Raw genomic sequence first — 21132 nt, forward strand, 5'->3', positions numbered from 1 at the left:
GTGTTGTTGACTAGAAGGTGGGGATATTCCCCCTTGGCCTGTCACGTGGGTCTGGGAGGCTTGGGCCTCTCAGCCTGGCGGGCGTGTGGCTGGAAGTGCCACACGGCTCCGTATTCCAACTATCGCAACACTGGAAACTCTCTTTTTATGGTGTTGAAGCGGTTGGAATACGTTGTCCCTATACAGTTCCGTCTCCTCGTCAATTCGGCCTCCTATCCCTACTTTCTCCCGTAGTTACGGTCTTGTTACCCATCCCTCCATACGTATCGTTATCGTGTTGCTATCAACGAATCTCTCGAGGGCTCGATTTGGTTTGCTCTTCGTGAGGGCATCAGCAGGGTTGTCTTCGCCGTTAATCCAACGAATTTCTTGTAGTTCTCGTCTTTCGTACGATTGTCTCAACGCCATGATATCGATCATGAGTCGCTTTTCTTTGGTAGTGCCCAGCTTCACGAGACACTCGTACAGCGAATAGGAATCGGTACAGACAACTGTCTGAATCGTTGGTAGGTTGAGGTGGTCAGTGATTGTCGCCAGGGTTGTGGCGAGGGCGTAGGCCATATCGACGCCAGCGACCATCCCGTAGATCTCTGACGCTAATACGCTGCGGGTGACTCGTTTACTCTTCGTAGAGCTGTAATGAACGAGGTTACCGTGAATCGTGAATTCTCCGTTGTTGCTGTCAGAGGAAGTGTCGTTGGCTAGGATGATCAGAAACCCTAATTGGGAGGAGAGGTCGTGGTTATTAGCGAACGACCCGTCAACGAAAACGAATAGCTTGGCTGTTGTAAGGTCGAGTGGGATAAACGTTATTCCTCGGTTAGGCGATTCTATTTGCCATCGAATCCGTTGATTCAGTGCTTTTATCGCTTCTGGCGAGGGGTCTTGGTGTTGGGCAGCAGTGGATAAATCGAAACAGGCCTCGGGTTGGCAAATTGACGCGATGTACGCCCCTCTGGCGCGTTGTTCGACATATTGCTGTTTTGGGTTGGGTTTAGTAGTCTCAATACATCGTAACTTCTTGGCTTGTCCCTTTTGCCTCAAATTGATCGAATTGTCGGTTGACAGCGCGATTATCCCTCCGTTGAATTGGAGGGGTTCGTCAATTGTGAGGATATTCTTCGCTTTTGCCGTAAAAGCCGCTTTTTCTAACTGTTCGTCTTCTAATTGTGAGAACGCCTTGTCTGACAAACCGAGGGTATCGTCGGTTTGCATGCCGATACAGCCAAAGTGTGGATTTTCGGTAGATGAGATCAATAGGCATGGATCGTACGAAGAAGTAACCATCTGGAGATTCTCTCTGTGATGCTTGTGATACGTTGCCCACCAGTGGGTTCCAGCTTCTGCGATTCCGTACAGAGGCTTCACAACCTCCATAATGGTCCCTTTTGGGTACTGGTCTTGAATTTGCTTCGGTGGGTAGGCGAGAATAGTACGATTGAGCCTTGTGGAGGATTGAACGTAGGCTTGTGTGATATCTCGAAGCCATAGTTGTTTCCCTTCTCGTAGGAGTGACGGGGTAATTGACAGAATTAGCCGTTGACTCGCCCGCTGAATCGTTGGCGATTGGGTCAATATAGCCTTCTTGCCATCGTCGGCGTAACCCTGTATTACAAGTCTCGATTTCTCGTAGGGTTCGGTTGTTTTACCCTTGACTTCGTTGACGATACGAGATCGGAAGATTCGTACGTTCTGGTGCCTTCTCTTATTGAACTGGGTGAATTTGAACACTCCTCTAGCGATGAGGCTGTTGATCTCTTGTTTAGTTGACTGTTCGAACGGTTCGCCTGGTGTAGTAATAACACCTTCTCGTCGTAGTTTGATTGCCAATTCTTCGTCTGCTTGCTCCTTAATCGATAGGAATATTTGTTGATAATCCGGGTCATCGTTGAATTCCTCTGTGAAGTGGGCGATTGGCAGTGGTCTCTTCCGGGGTCTGCCCGGGCGTCTTCTCGGTGGCTCCGGTGCCTCTTGCGGTTCGTCCGGTTCACTGCCTCCGCCGGCGACGATAATTTCGTCGCGTACTACTTCCTGCTGCGGTATCTCAGCTTCGGGTTCTTCTTCTTCTGGCGCGGCGATGGAATTAGGTGGTTGATCGGGATCTTCGTAGTATGGTTTGACTACGGTAGACCGGAAGGTCTTCGGACCACGTGGCGTATCGACAGTACAGGTTTCGCCGTTTATGGCTGCTAAAGTAAACGGTCCGGTCCAGCCCTTCTTTTCGCGTACATCGTACATATCGCCGCTGTATTTCATATCGTCGGGGTATAGTTTCGCGAATTCTGTTAATTGCTTTCCGATACGGTCTGTTGACTCGTATGGTTGGAAGTCTGTTAACGGAGAGACCGTGGGATGTGGCGGTCGGTACGGTAGTTGCCACTGTTGTTGTTCTTGTGGAGGAGGTGGCTGTAGGGTTGGTTCGACTCTTCCTCCTGTGCTGTTGGCTACTGTTGCCGGTCTCGTGATCTCTTCGTGGAATTCGGGGTCTTTTATCAGAGCCTTCAGGTTGCGATATCTCTTGACGCCTTGTTCGAGTTCTTGGGGTGACCAGTAGTGGAATTCTTCCTTTTTGAGGGCTAATGCCACGTTTTTCGAGATTTTCTTGCCATCCATTTCGACGTAGACGCCGTTACCGATTAAATAGTCTCTGAAGAATCGTAGGATTGGGGGAGGTACGTTCTGGAAGTCTTCTTCTGACCAGTCGGCGAAATCGGGAGAAACTTCGTTCCATAGCTCGAGGCCCGTGAGATTCCTCTTCTCATAGGTCTCAAGTAGGAAACCCATATAGGAACCCAGTTGCTGTGGGCTAGCGTTTGTAAGGTCGATTGCCCAGTTGCCCCATACTGCTGGATCGATCATACTTTCGATTCTCTGTGGGATGGGGACTGTTGATTGGCTTTTGGCAGTGACGCCGCTCGCGGGCGATCCTTCTCGTGAATTTCGCTCCATTCTGACAGTATAAAAGGATTACTTCTGTTCAGAATCTTGAATTCTAATCCTCAACAGCGTCAGCTGCGATTGGTGCAAGATGCAGGCCTGGAAGTGGGAGTCAAAAGACGATTCGGGATATTACGATTCTAAGGGGAAAGAATCGTGAAATCGGGGATTTTCGTCGGTTCGTCGTTTGTTTCCGTCGGCGCCGTTCTCGCTGATGTTCTCGAGGGGTGTGAGGGTATACACAGGTCTCGAATTGGTAGGGAGAGAGTTCTACCGTAGATTCTCTCGTGAATCTCTCTTTCTCGCTTCGGGCTTCGCTCCTCACTGTTGGGAAGTTTAGAATCTAGCGGACAGTTGGCCTTATGACGCCCACAACCACGTGCGTTTCTCCTAAGCCGCAGCCTCGGAGGCGTATACGTATAGCTGTATAGGCGGATTACCGCCGGTAGTCTCCGCTCGCCTTTCGGCGTGTTCTTCTTCTAGTGGGGAGGTCTCTTGTGGCAGGCGCCTCGCGGTTGGCACCTCGTCTGGGGATTTATTGAGAAACTAGCGGGCGCCTCGTGATTGGCACCGCGCGTGGGGGATAGTTGTAGTTGGGGAAGTTGTTATCCCTTGTGGGATTCGTGAATCTTCGCCCTTGTGGCGTGAAGAGGTTGGAAGACCGTCGATTCGGTAGGTCTCTTCTTCTGGTGATTGAAAACGCGTGATGGAACGCTCTTGCCAGCGATAATTGGCTGCGATTAACCTTATCCCGCCTAGGGTGAGCGTAGCAGTCCCTAGGTTACTCGAATAATCGGATTGCTGGTAGATTCGAGGAAAAGAAGCTTTCTTCTGCTGGTTTCCGTAGATCCCAGTTACTCTCGCTTCTTCTCTCGTTAGCACGAAATCCCTACTTTTACCTGGGCTTGGGTATCCAGTTCAAGAAGTCGTCTCTTCTGGTGTTGACCTTGCTGATCTGCGGTTTGTCCGTAGCAGAGTGGTAATTGTGAAGTTAACCAAATTAATGGCAACTGTGAGGTTTACCACTGATCAGTGTAGGTTTCACAGGGGGTGAAACAGGGGGTGAAACGGAATTCCGTTCGTCAATAACAAATAACAGTAAATTGGTTCTAATCGATGGTTCATGATGATAGTTGAAAGTGGTGTTGTTGACTAGAAGGTGGGGATATTCCCCCTTGGCCTGTCACGTGGGTCTGGGAGGCTTGGGCCTCTCAGCCTGGCGGGCGTGTGGCTGGAAGTGCCACACGGCTCCGTATTCCAACTATCGCAACAGTGATACAAACCTTGGCACCTGGGTAATCTATTAGCAAAGGCGGGTGATATGGATCATCCTATGTTTTGGTGCTTCTGATTTCGATTCTTTCTGTAGCCTAATTCTTATCTTTTTCTTTTCCCTCACTCTAACGGAAAATTTACCGTTTCTTGGGACTTCTTGGTGTGAAGTACAGCTGCTTTGGAGCCATTCTAAGGGAGAAACAAGGTTAGCCCAATACTGAATAGGCCTTCGCCATGCTCATCTAACATTCAAGATGATTCAAGTTTCGACTCAGCTTCATTAATGGCCGTAGGCGTCTGTCTTATGTTCGATCCAAAAGAAACTAAATTATCGAATACCATCAGTATCAATCCTACACCTTGCTTGATTGATTCATGTGGGGTGGCTGCTCTTTCAATAGAGAATGTTCACAACCTTGTTCTGGCCTGTATGAATACGAATATAGTCACTTTTGAAAATTTCTGCAATAACGCCAACCATTTTGATAAAAAAATTTACTATTTCGAGTCTGGCAGACTTCCCTTCAAGAGTTGTCTATAGCGGCCACTTTCCTCTCTTTTTCAAGTCATCCCTTGTTGCTCTCCAAGTCTCCGCATCAATCCTGTACACCCACCCAATAATCTTTTCATCATAGCTAACAGGTCCCTTCGTCTCAAGAGGCGCCAGGCCAAGAGAAGCCATAAGAGCTCTCCACGGTTGATTATCATCAGCCGTCTCGACACGCACAACACTGCACCCAAGCGCTTCAACTGCGTAATCAACCTTGGCACACAATGTCTCCCGTCCATATCCCTTGCCCCAGTACCGGTGATCGAGCACAACGCCCGTATCGGTGAGGTACGGGCGGCCTCGGGGTTCCGTGTCCCCCTCCTGCCGAGCGACGGAGTTACCTTCCGCGTCCTCGAAGCAGTTATACCCGCCGTTGCCGATGACCTGGCCTGTCTCGCGGAGAGTCACCATCATGAACGCGTTCACGCCGGCGACGGTCATGGGTTTCCAGCGCCCAATGCGGGCGCTCATGCTCTCTGGCGAGATATCGGGTTGCACTGTACCAAAGGGTTGGTTCTCAGGCGTTGAGAGGAGGTTGTAGAGTGCCTCGCCATCTTCAGGCACAGCACTGCGGATGATGAGACGCGGGGTTGTGATTTCGTAAGCTTCTTGCGGGAATGGGGCCGTCATATCGAAGATTTGGTTTTTGTAACAGTCAGGAATTGTTTGAAGTGGTTTGCTCAATTCACGGCGATACTAAAGGCAGCAGAATATTACGACGACGATGTGTACCGCTTATAAAGCTTATTGGTACCCGCTCTTGCAACTCTTTTGATAGCGATAGAAAAATGCTTAGTTACCTGAACTCTTGGTGACTCACACTGATAAGTAGTTGTTAGAGTGAGTAGGTCGTGGTAGCCCCTGAAAGCTTGTTGGAACTTTTGCTCCTCACCTTCCCGATTCGTTGAAGAGAGGCGTTCTAGAATGGGTAAACGGCCTGCTGTATGATTGAAGAGTCAGCGACAACAAAGCTGCATGCAGCATGCATTCCTGAATCAGCAGTTGTAGACGTGAGATTTCATTTGGCCTCAATTATGCAAAGGCCCACGGCCTTTGCAGGGGCACCCTCTCGCCTACTACGCCCTCACCATGATTACTTCATCTTATTCTCATTCCGATTCAATTGCAAGATGATTCAAAATAGACTAGAGTTATTTAAGCGTACAACAAGGCAAATAAGATATTCATTAGCCCGTGAATATGGGAGACAGATTCTGTAAGCAGGAGAATTGGGGTGTCCTGAATGCGGCTCTGTTGAAACTGGCAGCTGGCCAAGTTTAAGTTGCGTAATACCTGTCTCGGTTTGATTGCCGTTGATGTGAGCCTGTGGCATGGGTGTTGCGACTAGTCTCAGAGCCTTAGACGGCGTACCGCAGTCTTGAGGCAATAGAAAGCTGTTTGTTCAACTCGACATTTTAGAACTTGGATTCTGTGCACTTTTGTTATCCAGTCATGTCACCCTCTAACCACAATTTGGTGAGGAGGCCTGCAAACCTTTATACGATTCAGAGAGCTTAAAGTATGTACTGACAGAACTCAAAAAGAACAAGGTTTTTGCCAACCACCATCAAGACAGAAGATAACTCTGATTGCAAGTGTGCAGTTGTTTCTGGTCCGTGTGTGCTGAACTCAACTACGATAAACCATGCTTGAGAGCCTTGGGCCAGCCACAGCTCAGTCTGACTGGGCCCGCTCGTAAGAGATTGCAAGAGAAGAAGTGCCGGCCATCGCTGTGGCCGTCGAGTTTGAAGCCTCAGCTCTCGAGCCACACCAGTATGAGAATAGTATCACATTGATTAAACATCACTTAGAAAGCAGACAGCATAATAACAGTCGTAGCAATATCTGCATGTACAATTGTTGTGCGAATAGGCATGAATATTACATTTGGAAGCAAGGAATTCAAAAATCTTGTACTGTAAGTAGACAGGGCATCATCAGTTTCTTTTTGTTTCTGGCGTCTTTGTGAGAATACGTGCCAATGCTTTCCACATGCCGAGGTGCAAGATCGACAGTATTTTTAGGCCGGTTCATGGCTGCGAAAGGTGACGCCCGGAGTCCCCGCAGGCAGGCTGAGAAATAGCCAAGGGCAGGTTTAGAAAAGCGAAAAGAGGGACAGGCTTTCGACAGGCAACGCATGACGGCGTCGGCACGTGGTATTTAAGTGTGCATTCAAGAGAACATGAGAATGGCCAGCGGGTTGGCCAACAGGACAACAGCGATGTTGACTGGGTCAAACGCTGGCCAGATGGGTTGTTTCAGTGTCATGCGATGACGACGTCGCGGCCGTATCCAGCGGCAGTTGGTGCCGGGCCTTGCGTTCCCATTCGCCCGAGCAGCCCTGAAAGCGTCCACAAATGCGAGATTCACTTCACTTTCTACAGGGCTGCGGATTTACCTGCCTCCACCTCCACACGGCCGCTAAACCTGCCTTCCGCTGCCCTTTTATTGCCTTTTCTCGCCCACATCGGCCCAAGTCAACCCCGCTGCAATATGGCACCTCCCGCCATCAATCTATTAATTCCCCTTAGTCCCATCCTTATTCACGAAGCTTGTCTCAAAGTTGAGTACCGACGAAGCGAAAGGGGGCCGGTCTTCCGATGTCGTCGTTGACGAGGCCTCCCGATCCACTGTCCAGGGCCGACGAAGCTTGTGTTGAGGAGCAGCGGAAACAGGAACCTCGTCAACTCCAATCTCAGTGAACCAACTTTTTTTTCCACAAGTTCCAGCCTGAGATGATGGGGCAACGGTCTGGAACGACTCCATTTCAACTGGCTTGATATCGTGGAGCAGTTGCTTGTCTAAATACGCGAAGAGGCGGAGCGAGAGGAAGAGGGTAAAAAAGAAAGCCTGTCACTGGACTCCTGAGCGTTACGCACTCGTCTCAGAACCTATGGACCGTCTGAACTTTTCAAAGGGGGGAACAAGCTGCCATCGGAGGTTCGCCGCCGTCTGCAGGCGTGCACTAATAGGGCGGCGACTGGGTGACGGCTTTCAAAGTCGCACGATAAGGTCTTGGTAAGGGGGGGGGGAGGCCTTATGTTGCGTAGTATTGCCTGTTATGGGCCATCTCATAAGGGGCCTGAAACGAGGTTGCAGCCCCATTTTCGTCTGGACTCCCAGCAGCGCTTGTCCACTGCCCTACAACGGGACGGATGCCCTGTCCATTTTGTCGCCTCGAGCCTAAACATCCCTTGCTTTTGCGGCTGCTGCAGGCACCACCTCACTCAGGCTAGGCGAGTGGTCGCGAGACTAGGGACTAGGCCACCCCCCACGGAGAAGATTCGGTCTTGGACACCACCATTGTAAGGAAACTCCACCTACCTACGCCTCCGTCTCCACTGACAGATCCACCTGCGCGACGGCATCCGTTCCAGATGATCGTCGGAGCTGCGTAGGGGATCTGTGCTTGATGTCTTTTCCCAACTTTACTCCCACGAGGGAAACAGTCGAGGTTCAACATCGGAGAAAAAAAAAAGAAACTGCCACACAAGGAAGAGTGAAGAGTGGGGGTTGCGTTCCTGGCTCCCCCAGAAGCCTGGCCGAAGCTTCACCAAAGCGCTTACACACTTCTCAACCATAAACCATGCTCACCACCCTTTTCCCCTTGTCGAAACAAGCTATTCCCTGGAAGCATCATCTTCTTGCCCATATGGTCAGGGGTGAGGGAAGGCCAAAAGAGCCCCAACAACCATGTTGACACCGTTATATAACTTATTAGGCTCGCTCATCGGGTAAAACGTAGTCCTCCCTGTGCTCTTCCCGTTTGGATCGCTCACTCACTTTCCTTTCGTCGAATTATCCCCAGCCGGTCTGTTTCTCTTCGGCTTCTTCCTCTTTCGTTTCCTTCAACAAGGTGCTGGACACAATTCCATTCCTACTAATCCAATTTTTTTGACTTTCTTTTGCTCTCTTCTTTTTATCGCAAATCGAATCAGCCATGTCTTCTTCCATGAAGGCTTTGGTCACCTCCGCCTTGTTGGCGGTGGCTCACGCCCAGGGTGTTATCCTCAAGGCTCAGGGCCCAAAGGGTCCTGCATCTCTACCTCTTCAAGGTTAGTCACCTATCTCCAACATGGAACAACAAGTCAAGACATGGTAGCCAAGGGAAAGGCAAGAACAAGGGGCAATAATCTAACACATGCTGTAGTCGACACTAAGAAGGCCGACGCCAACATTATCAACACCAAGGAGGTTACTGATAACGCCGTCAATGAATGCGGCCGCACCATCCTTGGAGGCAACATTGACATTGGCGAGAACACCGAAAACCAGTTGATTGCGAAGACCGTCACACAGGTTACCCAGGGTAGCACCGTCGATGTTCAAATCGCACAAATCAGCCAGGATGGTGTCGGGCCTTACACCTGCGATATGGATCTCACCAGCAATGCCAACGGTGCGACGGGACAGACTCCTCTTCAGGTCCAGGAGAGCAAAGCGCAGAACGGCATTATCAATCTCAAGGTTACGATGCCTAGTAACATGACCTGTGTCGGAGGTAGGCTACACTGACCTCTCTTCAGTAAAAGAATGAGAAATTAACGCGGCTTAGCTTCCACCGGTGACGTTTGCACCGTCCGCTGCTTCAACTCTGCTGCAAAGGGCCCCTTTGGTGGCTGCTTCGCTGTACAGCAAACCGATACCACACCCAAGCAGAACACCCCCGACAACATCCCGACTGCTCAGACCTTGGACGGAATCCTCACTCAAGTTCAGCAAAACGCCAAGGATCTCCCGGCCGCTGTCAAGTCTAACCAGGAGGCCGCGACACAGGACGAGCAAGGTGTTGCTGCTATCAAGGAGATTCTCGGCAACAATGCGACGCAGGAGGCTGCTGGCCCTGCCGGTAATGCCAACACTGGCAACAATAACAACAACAACAACGCTGGTAACCGTAATGGTGGCAACAGAGGCAATGGCAATAACAATAATGCTAACAACGGCAACCGTAATGGCAATAACAACAATGCTAACAATGGCAATGGTAACCGTAACGGCGCGAACAACAACGCCAACAACGGTAACGGTAGAAACAACAATGCCAACAACGGCAACGGCAATGGCAGAAACAATAACGCCAACAACAACAACAACAACAACAACAACAACAACAACAACAACGCCAACACCAATACCAACAATGGCAACGGCAGAAACAACAATGCCAACAATAACAACAACAACAATAATGCCAACACCAATAATGCCAACACCAACAACGCCGCCAACACTAATGCCAACAACAACAACGGCAACGGCAATGGAAACCGTATTCAGCCTGCCCAGCTGGCTAACAACAACAATAACGGCAACGGCAACGGTAACAATGGCAATGGCAGGAACAACAACAACAAGCGGGACATCCCCCGTTCGCGCTTCGCCAGAAGGAACCGCGTTCCCCAGTACTAAAGGAGACTTGGTCACGAATAGAAGACCGGCTTTACTCTGGTTCCCGTCTAATGGCCATCCCCCTCGAGGCACTGTTGGGAGCCTTTTTCCATGGCAGTTATACTACATTCACATTGGTTGTTAGTTTTTTCTTGTAGCGAAAATAAATGTTGAGAGCCAATCAAGCATAGCGTGTTAAAAAGGGAGCATCATTTTGATGGGGCCATGCGGCTGAGATCTTGTGTGTTGTCCTATTGCGTTGAAGAAATTGCATTTGTTCAAAAGCCACATTTAAAAGAAAGAAAGAAAAGATAAAAAAAAAGGACCAAAAACTTAATGGAAGACGAAACCTCCGTGTCCGTAGTCTGTGTGGTGATGTGATGAAGATGGGATGATGTATCGTCGGGGAAGATCAGATGCCGACTTGAGTGCTTTCTTGGGATTGAAGCCGCTTGGATGTAATAGGGCTGGGGATTTCAATTGATGTTCTCGTTTCGGTTGACAAATGTGCTGAGTAAAGATTGAGATTTTAAAATATTTCTGGATTGTGTTCCTGCGTGACATTTGAAAGAAGTTGGCGTTGGTTATACATGGTTGTTGAGCTCAGAGCAACTGGTTTTGTGACGTTAAAGTTTTTCAATAAGTGGTTCAAGGTGCGGCAAGAGGCGCGTCGATGGAGGCGTAACCAAAGACTGCAAAGTGGCTGCAGTGGCTGTGTATGTAACGATAGTGGCCAAAGTGCCTATGGAAATGATGGATTCACGGCGAAACATGTTGGCTTAGAGGTCTTGTCTGAGACTGATACTTTCCCTTCTGTATTATGAAGAGAAGATAAATACGCAATCTACATAAATAAGAATCCTACCATGGTTGAAAGACAGAATTATACCCCACTAACCCATGTGAATACACGTTAGTAGTAGACTAAACAACCTTATATTGAACTACCGTAGAATGTCTAACACTCTTAACTACAGCCGTTAAAGTGATAAATACATTAGAACTACGATATATTATACCCGTATAGAGACGATTCTCTTGCATTAATGTGCTGTTCCCCTGCATTCTTGTATCGACTATGTGGCCGCATCTCCTGCTCCAATATGTCTAACATCTCATCTCCCATCACGCCTGACAAATCGGGTCTCTTTTCAATAGTAATAATGTGCCATATAAAGACCATATCAAAATCTATCAAGTTGTGTCTATCAACTAATGTTTAGATCATTTCCCACCGAAAAGTTTCCTGAGCCAGTGTGCTGAATCCCTCTCCCGTAAAAGTTATGTCTACCCGGAGCATTGTCAAGCTCAGACGGTGGGGAAAAGGTCGGAGCTTTTTCAGTACGTGCAGCCTCAGGATCAATGTAGCTCAGAAGTTCTTTGGCGTACGCAGCGGCAGCGGCCGCGGCGTAGTGCTGCCAGTCATCACTCTTATGCGAGTCGGCGTAGTCCGAAATGCCGCGGATGACGATGCAAGGAAACTCGGTCATGATGCCAGCTGCTTCCATCTCAAAGCAAAGTATGTCGCCGACGCTACGGATAATTTCATTCCTCTTCGACGTGCTTTTGATCACGCGATCGCCAGAGGCTATGAGACCGTAGTGTATTTCAGGGCCTTCGAACTCACGAGGGGCTCTGATTGTCAGCCTTCCCTTGTCACATCCTTCGCAGGTGGATCTCGAAGGATCATGAGGATAGTCTTCTTCAAACAAGATGTCAAGGTCAGTAGACGGCCTCTTGTAGGTAACAAGGCGCCGTCCCCTTCGCAGCATCGCCGAAACGAATTCATCGATTTTGTTGTCGTTAACATAGTGATCGGATTTCATCTTTACCACAGCACTCCTTAAAAGAGTCGGCGGAGGCACAAGGAAACCCTTGAGGGAAAACCCGCCGTCTGTCTCCTTTCCAAGGTCGTACTGGACAACGCCTCCGTGCTGCCCCTCGGGCATGCTCACAACTACATCCCCCAGACGGATGTTGTGCTTCTTGCTTGGGACGCCCCCGCCGATTCCAACGAAAAATCGCCATTTAATTGATGGAAAGGTGCGCGCCATATTCGTGGCGACAGTTGCAGCAGCGCCTTTCCCTTGGTTGCCAGGGAGGCACGCGAGAACCACATTGTGGCCGTGTAGGTCGCCCAAGGTATAAATGTTGGAGTCGCCATCTTTCGTCGGTAGGTTTTTGTGCTCCCGATCCAGCATGAACCGGAATGCGCTCATCTCAAAGTCGATTGCACAAACAACCGCGACGGTATAGTCCTCATAAGTTCTGTGATCATCTTGCATCTTGACGCTCTTGAAACTTCAACTCAGGTTTAACAGCAAAAATTGAAATGAAACCTGTTGATGTAGCTCTGTTGGGAATGCTAGTTGACACCAAGGTAGGCAGCCTGATTTTGAGGTTTTTGTCTAGCTGCCAAGATCCTGCTTACATTATTGCTCTGCAGCGAGCCTGGTGAGTTGGAACCCACGTGATGTAAATGGCAATGCAAGCAGGCTCTGAGTTAGTGAACGAAATGGAAGTATTCATGTGCTGCGCCCTGTTGGCTGGAGAGGCCTGAATACGATGGGTTTAATGTGGTTTAGTGAGGGGCGCAGCACATTGTTCTGGCCTAACAGAACTGCAATACCACAAACCCATCACCGCTTGTTGGCGTCTTTCTTTAATATGACGTACCAAACGACATGCGTTTGGTGCCTTATTGAGGTATAACAGGATCTACGTTACATATTTGTCTCTAAGGTTCAGCCGCAACACTTGCCCTCATGTTTTAACAGTTACCCTGCAATACCGCTCCTGCATGTGTAAACGGCCGGCTAAAACCTCCCACATCCAACTTGGCAAATCAACCATCGACCAATAGACCCAGCAAGAACACTCCCAACAGGGCAACTACGGTAGGGTTCCATTGGGCTTCCATCAGACTGCGCAAGTACAATTGCTCCCTGCCTGTAGCTGCACGCGCCCAGTGGCTCGCCTCGGGCGTTGGTGTACAGGTTGAGCCTAGGGTTCATACCAGGGATACGGACGTTTCCTGCGTAAGTAATCGCGGGCTGGTCGATACCAATTTCAAATCCTCTGTCGCCCCGGCTAGTGGCTGGACCGAGATTCATAATGTACGTTGAGGCGCCAGTAATCGCACCATTATCTCCTCTGACTGGGACGTCGTACGTGCCAGTCCCACCAGATGCCTGTACACAATAGACGTTGCGCAGATCGGCTTCGGGTGCGGTAGTGGGATTGGAGGAGTTGATGTACACCTGGACCCTCGCGTGGCAGACGTAATTGCCAGCGCCATAGGTGATCGTGTAGCTGTAGGTGGTAGCCGAGGCGAAGGACACGAGCTGTGTCCATGCCAGAAGAAGAGCTAAAAGCCCGTGCTGCACAGAAAATGCCATGATGATCTTGATATTGATTTGTTGGGATGAAAGATGGAGCTTGATATGTGAAGCGTCAAATCCAACATTAGATGGTTGCTGTTCCGTTGACTTTATACTGCAGTTCGCTTTGGGGCTTGCGGGCAACTTGGGGCTGAAGGACAGTTCGAAACTTCAGTTCTATTCCCAAAATGTGATTAGAGGCATTTCTGAGTTTAACGGCATCAGTTGTCCTTTCTGAGATAGATTATTTTGGGTAGCAAAGCTTTTAGAATGACATTGTTACTTTGGACAACCTTTTGACCTACAAGGTTTTCAATCCGGAGATATGAACCTAAGGCTCCATTTTCATCAGCCATTTTACTGCCTTTGATATGTTAACAAAACGCATATTTACTGAAACTAGTAGTCAAGTAAAAGGAAGGAGCCATGATTGCCGATACATACAGCCTTGGGCATCGGGCTCTGCTCAACCGATCGCTGCAATCGCAGTGGGATAGAATCCACGTCATGAATCAAGCCGTTCGACCTAGTGTCATTGACTTCACAAATATTTGGACATACAAGAACACCAAGACAGTTATGGCAGTGAACTGTATTTAGGTTTAAGCCTAGTAGCAGGTCATTTCCCAAGTTCGGCAACTGACAAGTTCCTGCAACTCAAAGTTTAAAAACACCTAACAGCCATCGCGCGCGCTTAATATACTTACCTTTGGTAGTTACATGCTAGTTGAAGTATAAGTTATAGGGCATTTTGGGTTGCCGAGCTTACCGATCATTTCTATTGCCAGTTACATGCTAAATCTATTTCCACAACTCTGGTGTTCTCCCCACGGAGTAGAGAACTTGTCTCGTCACATTTGCACCTTTAATTATCCCAATCAAGGTGTGTGTCAACCGGACTTACAGGTTGCAAGTTATCTGCGGTAGGGTGATGTGTCAATCCGCACTCAAGCTAGAGACTAGTAAACGTCTGGGTTGTTTCAATCAATCGACTTTTCAAATGAGAGACAACACTGGACACAGGTCTTTCAGTAGGGTTGTTTTCGAGAGCAGTTCATTACACATGAGATACGTCAATATGAGGGTGATATGGCATGAAACCCAAAATCAAAAGGAAAAAGCAGGCGGCCGAAAGGCCACACCCGTTTGGATGTTGGCACCTTGGCGTAGTGACATGCAGCAACATTCGCTGGCCAATGGTTGAGGAAATCATTCAAGAGGGCGCTTAACCTGCAGGTATTCTAGCCGCAGTAAGCACTCATGATGACAATCATCCGTTGGTCGCACATCCTCAGCCTGATCATTATTTTTTCAGAAAACATTCGTGGATACATAACTCTTGTTGGAATTGTTCCTCTCTTATCCCGACAACGCTTCTACTAGGGATAGATCCAGGCGACGACCGTACCATAAACAAGTCTTGGCCATAGAAAGCACGCCATCGAAGCAACCATTCAGGTACGAGGCTCGTGTCTCCAGTCCTTATGGCGACAGGGGGTCAAGCCACAGACCATCACCGGTCTGAATTCCACGGACAGGGGATTTCACTCTCAGGCTCTGGAAATGTAAACGCCGGCAGGGATATAATCATAGGTGGGCATGTTCGTATTTCCATAAGGTTTGTACTGACAGGCTGGGTGTCACGCAGTCAATTTGCCCACCACTTATGGGGTAAAAAAAGATGCTTCCATTCATTAGAGACTGTCTAGGGGTTATTGGGTTGATTATATAACCGTCTATTCGGTAATTACCGATTTGAAGGTTTTCATGCACAAAATGACATCCCCGTTAGTTTTATATGGGAAACAATAGCCGGGTGCATGGGTTGAATGCATGCCCCGATATATGCAGTGGTCCGTGTGACACACCCCCTCAGAGAGGCAACCTGTTGTAGGTTGATTCTCTGTATTCTCATTCAAATACAGAAATGATACTATTCAGAACTCCGTATACTTACTACCAAATTCCAGATTCATACTGCGTTCTTCTCGATCAAATGTTCAATATTCGCCATACCCAATTGGGCGATAAAGTGGTTGTGTTTTTGGGCTGGCATTGCTTTAGTCATACCGTCTGCCACCATTTCGTTGGTTGGAACCCATTGAAAGTCAATTGATCCCTTCTGTAATTCCTGGCGAAGCCATAAGTTGTTGATATTGATATGGCGTAATTTGCTAGTCGCTTGGGGTCTTTCAGCAATCAATAGTCGAAGAGTTTGCTTATTGTCGCATTGCATGATGTATTTATCATCTAATTGGAGATTCAATTGTTCCATGAGTCGAATGGTTGCCATATATTCTCTTGTGGCTGCTGTCAAAGCAGCAAGCTCAGCTTCTGTGCTTGAAGTGACTACTCTTCGTTGTTTGACTGCTTTCCAATGAATTGGACCTCCGAATAGCATCATCACATATCCTTGAGTGCTTTTTCGAGTGACAGAGTCATCAGCGAATGAAGCGTCTGAGGCGCAGTAGAGGACTCCTTTCCCTTTGCAGTTGAACTCGATAGCGAGGTATTTGTTGTCCTCAAGATATTGTAAGCATTCATATGCTGCTTTCTGGTGTTCAGAAGATGGATTTGATAGGAATTCTGCTAGTCTCGAGCTTGTTCGAGCTATATCTGGTCTGCCAATCACTCCAGCATAGTTGATTGATCCAACCTTCCGTTGATAGTAGTTGATTTCCTCTGGCGTAGCCTGACCAGGACTTAGGACCAGGTTATCTATTGCCATAGGTGTTTAGCGTCGCTTGGTTAAGGTTCTGATCTTGAATTCTTCAGTGACCTTAGATATATAGTTGTCGAGACTCATCCATAGTTGACGGGTTTTTCGTTCTCTTATTATTCTGACTCCTAGGAAGATACTCAATTCTCCCATATCTTTCATTTCATACTCCTTTTTGAGTTGTTGAACTGCTTCTTTTACTTTGGTTTCATGCTTTTTATGGTATATAAGCCTAATATCGTCCACAAAGTGGAATACTATGAAGTATTGATTGGTGTAGATACAGTCATCTTCTTGGAGTGGGATAAGGCCAAGCTTCTTGAATGATCTCTCCAGATTCTTTTGCTATAGCAGTGGGCTTCGTCTTAATCCATATAGTGCTTTTCGCAGGGCAAGACAGTATCCCTCTTGTCTGAATCCTGGAGGAAACCAAACATAGACTTCCTCATCAATTGTGGCATGTGTAAATGCGTTGACTGCGTCCAATTGAAGAGTCTCTAAGTCAAATCTCGCCACAATTGCCATGAGACTTCGCAGCGATATACCAGCAAGCGTTGAGGCATAGGTCTCTAGTTCATTTGTCGGTTGGAGATCTCCTCGAACACAGATCCTCGCTTTGAACTTCTTGAGATATCCTTTGCTGCCCTTATATGTAAATACCCACTTCAATAGGATAATTCGCTAAGTGTCTTGATCAATATTGCCAAGATCAATCATTTCAAACGTGCCCATTTGCCATAGTGATCTGTTCTCAATATTCATTGCAGCAATCCATTTGTGACTGTATTGGTGTTTGATCGCTTCACTGTAATTCTTTGGAACTGGTGGAAGTGTCTTTTGGTGTGGATTGCCTAAATCATCTGCTGATGCATCCCATTGATCTCTTCCTTTTACTGTATCCGTAGATTGCAGTGTGAAGTGGGATTCTCTTGCTCTTCTCAGTCTTTGTGATGATCTTGTTGCTTCTGGTGGCTGTTGATTTGTTTGACCAAGAGGGGCTGATCGATTGTAGATGTTGTGATTTCTGCTGCCACGAGGTCTTCCCCTTCTCGCTATGTTTGGGATTACTGTGGAGGAATCTTGTGGTATGATTTCTTCTGGTTCCAATTCTATGACTGGTGTCTGTTGTAGTTCGAGTCGGTCTGTTGAGGTTTCCTCTATGGTCTCACTTTGATCCGATTGTTCTGGAGTTGGCGATACTTCTGGAGTTTCTGGAGTCTCCCTCACCCCCTCAGTTGTTTGAGAATCTGACAGCTGTACTGTTGGTGATAGAGAAGTGGGTGTAGGTAATTGAAAATCCCCTGATTCTTTCTCCTGCATCGGTGTTGCCGGTGTTGTTTCTTGAGCGGCTGGATTCGAGGCGGGTAGTGGCCCGGTAATATTATCGCTGAAATCTTCTCCATCCTAGCTAGCTGTGTCTAGGTCTTGTTCAATTGGATTTGTGAATGGGATATCTATTTCTGTGAACTGGAATTCAAGTTCTATTTGGCTTAACTTGCTGGTATCCTTAATCCTTGGATCATACAGCGTGTTTTCGTCGAAAGTAACGTCTCTAGTTCTCATGACTTTTCCTATTGCTGGGATCCAGATTCTGTAGATATTTGTGCTGTCATAACTACATAGATAGCCAATATGAGCTCTTGGCGCAGTTTTGTTTGACTTTTCTATTCCTCTCTTGTAGTTTTGTGTCAAGGGGTAAGCTCTGCAGCCATATCGCCTCAAGTGTGCTAGTTGTGGCTTTTCAGCCCTCTTGTGGGTAGACTGTTGATGAGAGTTCAGCCAAGTGTTGACCAACCCCAATGGTGTCTGCCACTTGTGGCGTCTTCGAGGCAATCTGTTTGACAGATAAACTGCTGCTTTTGCTAGCTCTGGTGCCATCAATTCAGGAAAGCGAGATTGAAATCGAAGTGCTCTCATGATCATAAACACAGCACCTCCAGCTCTTTCTGCTGGGTTTTGAGCACCAGTGTACTCAGCTGATCTTTCAATCATATATCCATTCACAGCTGCCCATAGTTCAAACGCATTGCGTAAAGCAACCTCCCAATCTAGGCGTAGAATAGAGATTTTGATAAAGCACTGTCTCTCGAGGTATGCTGCTAATTCTGTCATAGCTTATAGTCCCTCCTTTCGAGTACGAAGAGTTCTTATCCAGAAGAACCCTGACCAGCCATCGCTGACCAGCAGGATCACCTTCTCCCTATTATATGCTTTGCTAAGTGTAAAGAAGTCGAGAGATAGATAATCTCCTACAGCAGTTGGCCAATGGTCTAGGTTTCTGTAGGAAATTTGGCGAGTTGCCTTCCCAACAGCACAGGCATTACATTCCACTTTTGTGATTCCTTTTATCTGTATCCCAAGAGCTGTTTTAAGTAGCTGTTCCAGTCCCTTAGCGCCTGGATGACCAAGTCTCTCATGCCATAACTTGGCTTCTGCTGATGATGTTGGGAGTGGTTGTCTTGTTGACTAAAAACCTTTGGTTGGTTTCCTTTCTACGGTTAGGCTGAATCTCACAGTCTTCTCGGTATTGCTAAACGAGGTATTGTTCAGCAGAGCTGGGCTAGCTTCAATAATGTATTAACCATATCGGTTTGGTGTTTTGAATAGAAGTCTGCCTTTTGAGTCGATAAGACCCGGTATTCCTGTTGTAAAGATGATCCCTTTTTGCTTCAGCGGTTCTGTCCCAAGGAGCGATGTTGGGTATCCAGGCACAAGCCATACATTTCTGACTTTGATCTCCTTGTTGTTGGATTTGCCGCCTTGGTTTGGTTTGATGATCATTGTGCCTTTCGCAATTGCATGTACATCTCCTCCTCCAGTGGTGAAGTCTTTTGTGACTGTGTAGTCGAGATCATGAAGTCTTGAGGAGTCGTTGCAGATGTGGAATCCTGTTCCTGAGTCTACTATCACACTGTCTGACAGTGGGAATCCTGAATAGAGACTTGCTTCTCCTTGATTGACGATAGTGACGAAAGATGAGAGTGATCCTTCTCCATCAGACACTTCTTAAGTATAGTGGGATGATGATTATGTAGTGTTTCTCCAGTTTGAGGAAGATGTTGCTCGATCTGGGGACTTTTGAGACTGCTGATCGCTTGCCCCTTTTCGTAGTTTTTCAACTATTCTCTTTAAGTGTGGTTTCTTCTGGAGATACTCATTCAATCTTTCTAGTGCTTTCTTATTTTCTGGATTATCTTCATGATAGTTTGGGCCTCGCTTCTTAGGGTTAGCATGTTTGCAATCAACAAATCGGTGACTTTCGTTTAGGCAAGCTGCACACTTTTGCTCTCGTTTTGCCCCCTGTTTTATTCCTTGTTCGTTTTCTCCTTGCCAAGTAGCGAAACTCGTGTCTTTTAATGGAGCAGCATTCAGCCAGTCTGGGTGGAAAGTTCTTACCCAACTGCGGAAATCGTTAGCTTGCTCAATTCCAGCAGTCTTGCTGATCGAACTGTAGGTTGGGTCATCCTTGTATCGCTTTGTGAAGTCGTAAGAGGCAGATGTATAGTAATCTGGTGCAATTTGCTTGACTGCTTTCAAGAACTCAGAGACTTGAGTAACTGGATCGCTGAGAGCAGGGATTCCGATTGTTTGGGCTTCATCCATGATTTCTCGATAGATTATGAGCCATCCTCCAAGTTTTGCTCTTTTGATTGATAGCATATGCTTGTTATATCTTTCCAATACTATTTGTTGTCTCCCAAAGTTGTCTGGCGCTAGCTGTTTTTCAAGAGCTTTTATGATATCCCTGACTGTTTGCTCCTTGCTGACTTGGCTGATATAAGTGGCTGCTACAGTGTTCATGATCCAACTGTGAATTTCTAGAAGACTTCGCCGAACCTGGTTGTATTGGTCTTTTTCTTCTTGATAGATAGCTTTTCTATAGCTGATAACGTTGCTATAGTTTGCTCGTTCTTCTTGTCTGAGGTCTTTTGGGTCTGGGAATTCCAATCTTGGCTTAGTATTAATCTTGGTTCCTTTTGGATTCACATAGTCCCAGACTTCATGAACGTTTGCCAGCATCTGTAAGTTGTTGAACCAGTGGTTCCAGTCGCTGTCAGTCTGTAGCCGCTGTGTGTATTTTGCAGTTTCCGTAGTTGAATTCATGATCTCTCTTGAAAAGAGAACTGGTCTCTCTCTTCTGATCGTTGTGCAGTTGGTTTTTCGCCGTGGCCAAGATTGAGTTCGTGACTAGACACTTCTTGTTTCAAGTTGGTGATTTTGTCGATTGTTGCCTAGAGGTTTGAGGGTATATAGCCAATCTCAACGCCTCAATTCTCAACAAAACGCAAGACGCCCCCCCTGTCTAATGAACCTGCCGTTTAGTGTAGTTGGTCTAGCCACCCAACTTGTAGCTATTCGCAAGGACCGTAAGACTAGCAAGCTCCCCTTCGTGGGTTCAATTCAGGGTTGTGGAGTTTTCGCAATTTGTAAAAAGTCTTATCGGTTCCGTTACACGAAGACTATAAAGTGAACCACCTGTTCGTCTTATCTGCCCGAAGCTTTCAGAGGCATAAAATGAGCAACTAGGTGTCTCTTCCGTTTCGTAATTCCAACCCTCCTGGCTGCGTATCCGTGGTATGGTCGAGCATGAACTTATATAAGGTTCAAGTTAAGAGTCCTGGGTTCAACTCCTCAGATGTGGTAAGTCCCCCTGAGTTGAGATGAACTTTTTGTGATTTTTTGATAAGTGTTGATGATATGAATTGATGACCAGAAGTTCTTTTGTGATTGAATGTTTCAACACTTCAACGTTCAGCCTTGTGTGATTGGAATTGATGTTTTGTTTGGTGGACTTGACTGCCAAAGTCTCATGGGTCGGTAACTTCGTCAATTGAGTGCCCTTGTCTATGGCATAAGTCTGAACTGCTCCCTTCTGGAAG

General features: G+C 47.4%; 5 protein-coding genes across 5 annotated transcripts; 1 reads left to right on the forward strand and 4 right to left on the reverse strand.

Annotated features, from left to right (window-relative positions):
• Positions 1–2024: 2024 nt before the first annotated feature.
• On the reverse strand, positions 2025–2859 carry CTRU02_205756 (uncharacterized protein; the record flags this gene model as incomplete). Its single annotated transcript, XM_070204605.1, has 2 exons — positions 2025–2120; positions 2230–2859. 2 exons carry the CDS (start codon positions 2857–2859, stop codon positions 2025–2027), a joined length of 726 nt encoding a protein of 241 aa, XP_070061709.1.
• A 1888-nt stretch (positions 2860–4747) lies between these two features.
• On the reverse strand, positions 4748–5392 carry CTRU02_205757 (gcn5-related n-acetyltransferase; the record flags this gene model as incomplete). Its single annotated transcript, XM_036727747.1, has 1 exon — positions 4748–5392. The coding sequence occupies one exon, from the start codon at positions 5390–5392 to the stop codon at positions 4748–4750; it is 645 nt and encodes a 214-aa protein (XP_036580703.1).
• Positions 5393–8702: 3310 nt separating this feature from the next.
• On the forward strand, positions 8703–10174 carry CTRU02_205758 (gas1-like protein; the record flags this gene model as incomplete). The annotated part of the gene is made up of 3 exons (XM_036727748.1): positions 8703–8817; positions 8913–9263; positions 9318–10174. The coding sequence occupies 3 exons, from the start codon at positions 8703–8705 to the stop codon at positions 10172–10174; spliced, it is 1323 nt and encodes a 440-aa protein (XP_036580704.1).
• A 1187-nt stretch (positions 10175–11361) lies between these two features.
• On the reverse strand, positions 11362–12438 carry CTRU02_205759 (uncharacterized protein; the record flags this gene model as incomplete). Its single annotated transcript, XM_036727749.1, has 1 exon — positions 11362–12438. The coding sequence occupies one exon, from the start codon at positions 12436–12438 to the stop codon at positions 11362–11364; it is 1077 nt and encodes a 358-aa protein (XP_036580705.1).
• A 531-nt stretch (positions 12439–12969) lies between these two features.
• Positions 12970–13551, reverse strand: CTRU02_205760 (uncharacterized protein; the record flags this gene model as incomplete). Its single annotated transcript, XM_036727750.1, has 1 exon — positions 12970–13551. The coding sequence occupies one exon, from the start codon at positions 13549–13551 to the stop codon at positions 12970–12972; it is 582 nt and encodes a 193-aa protein (XP_036580706.1).
• Positions 13552–21132: the final 7581 nt, after the last annotated feature.

This window comes from Colletotrichum truncatum (genome assembly GCF_014235925.2).
Source record: "Colletotrichum truncatum strain CMES1059 chromosome Unknown Contig_0003, whole genome shotgun sequence".
Classification (NCBI taxonomy): domain Eukaryota; kingdom Fungi; phylum Ascomycota; class Sordariomycetes; order Glomerellales; family Glomerellaceae; genus Colletotrichum; species Colletotrichum truncatum.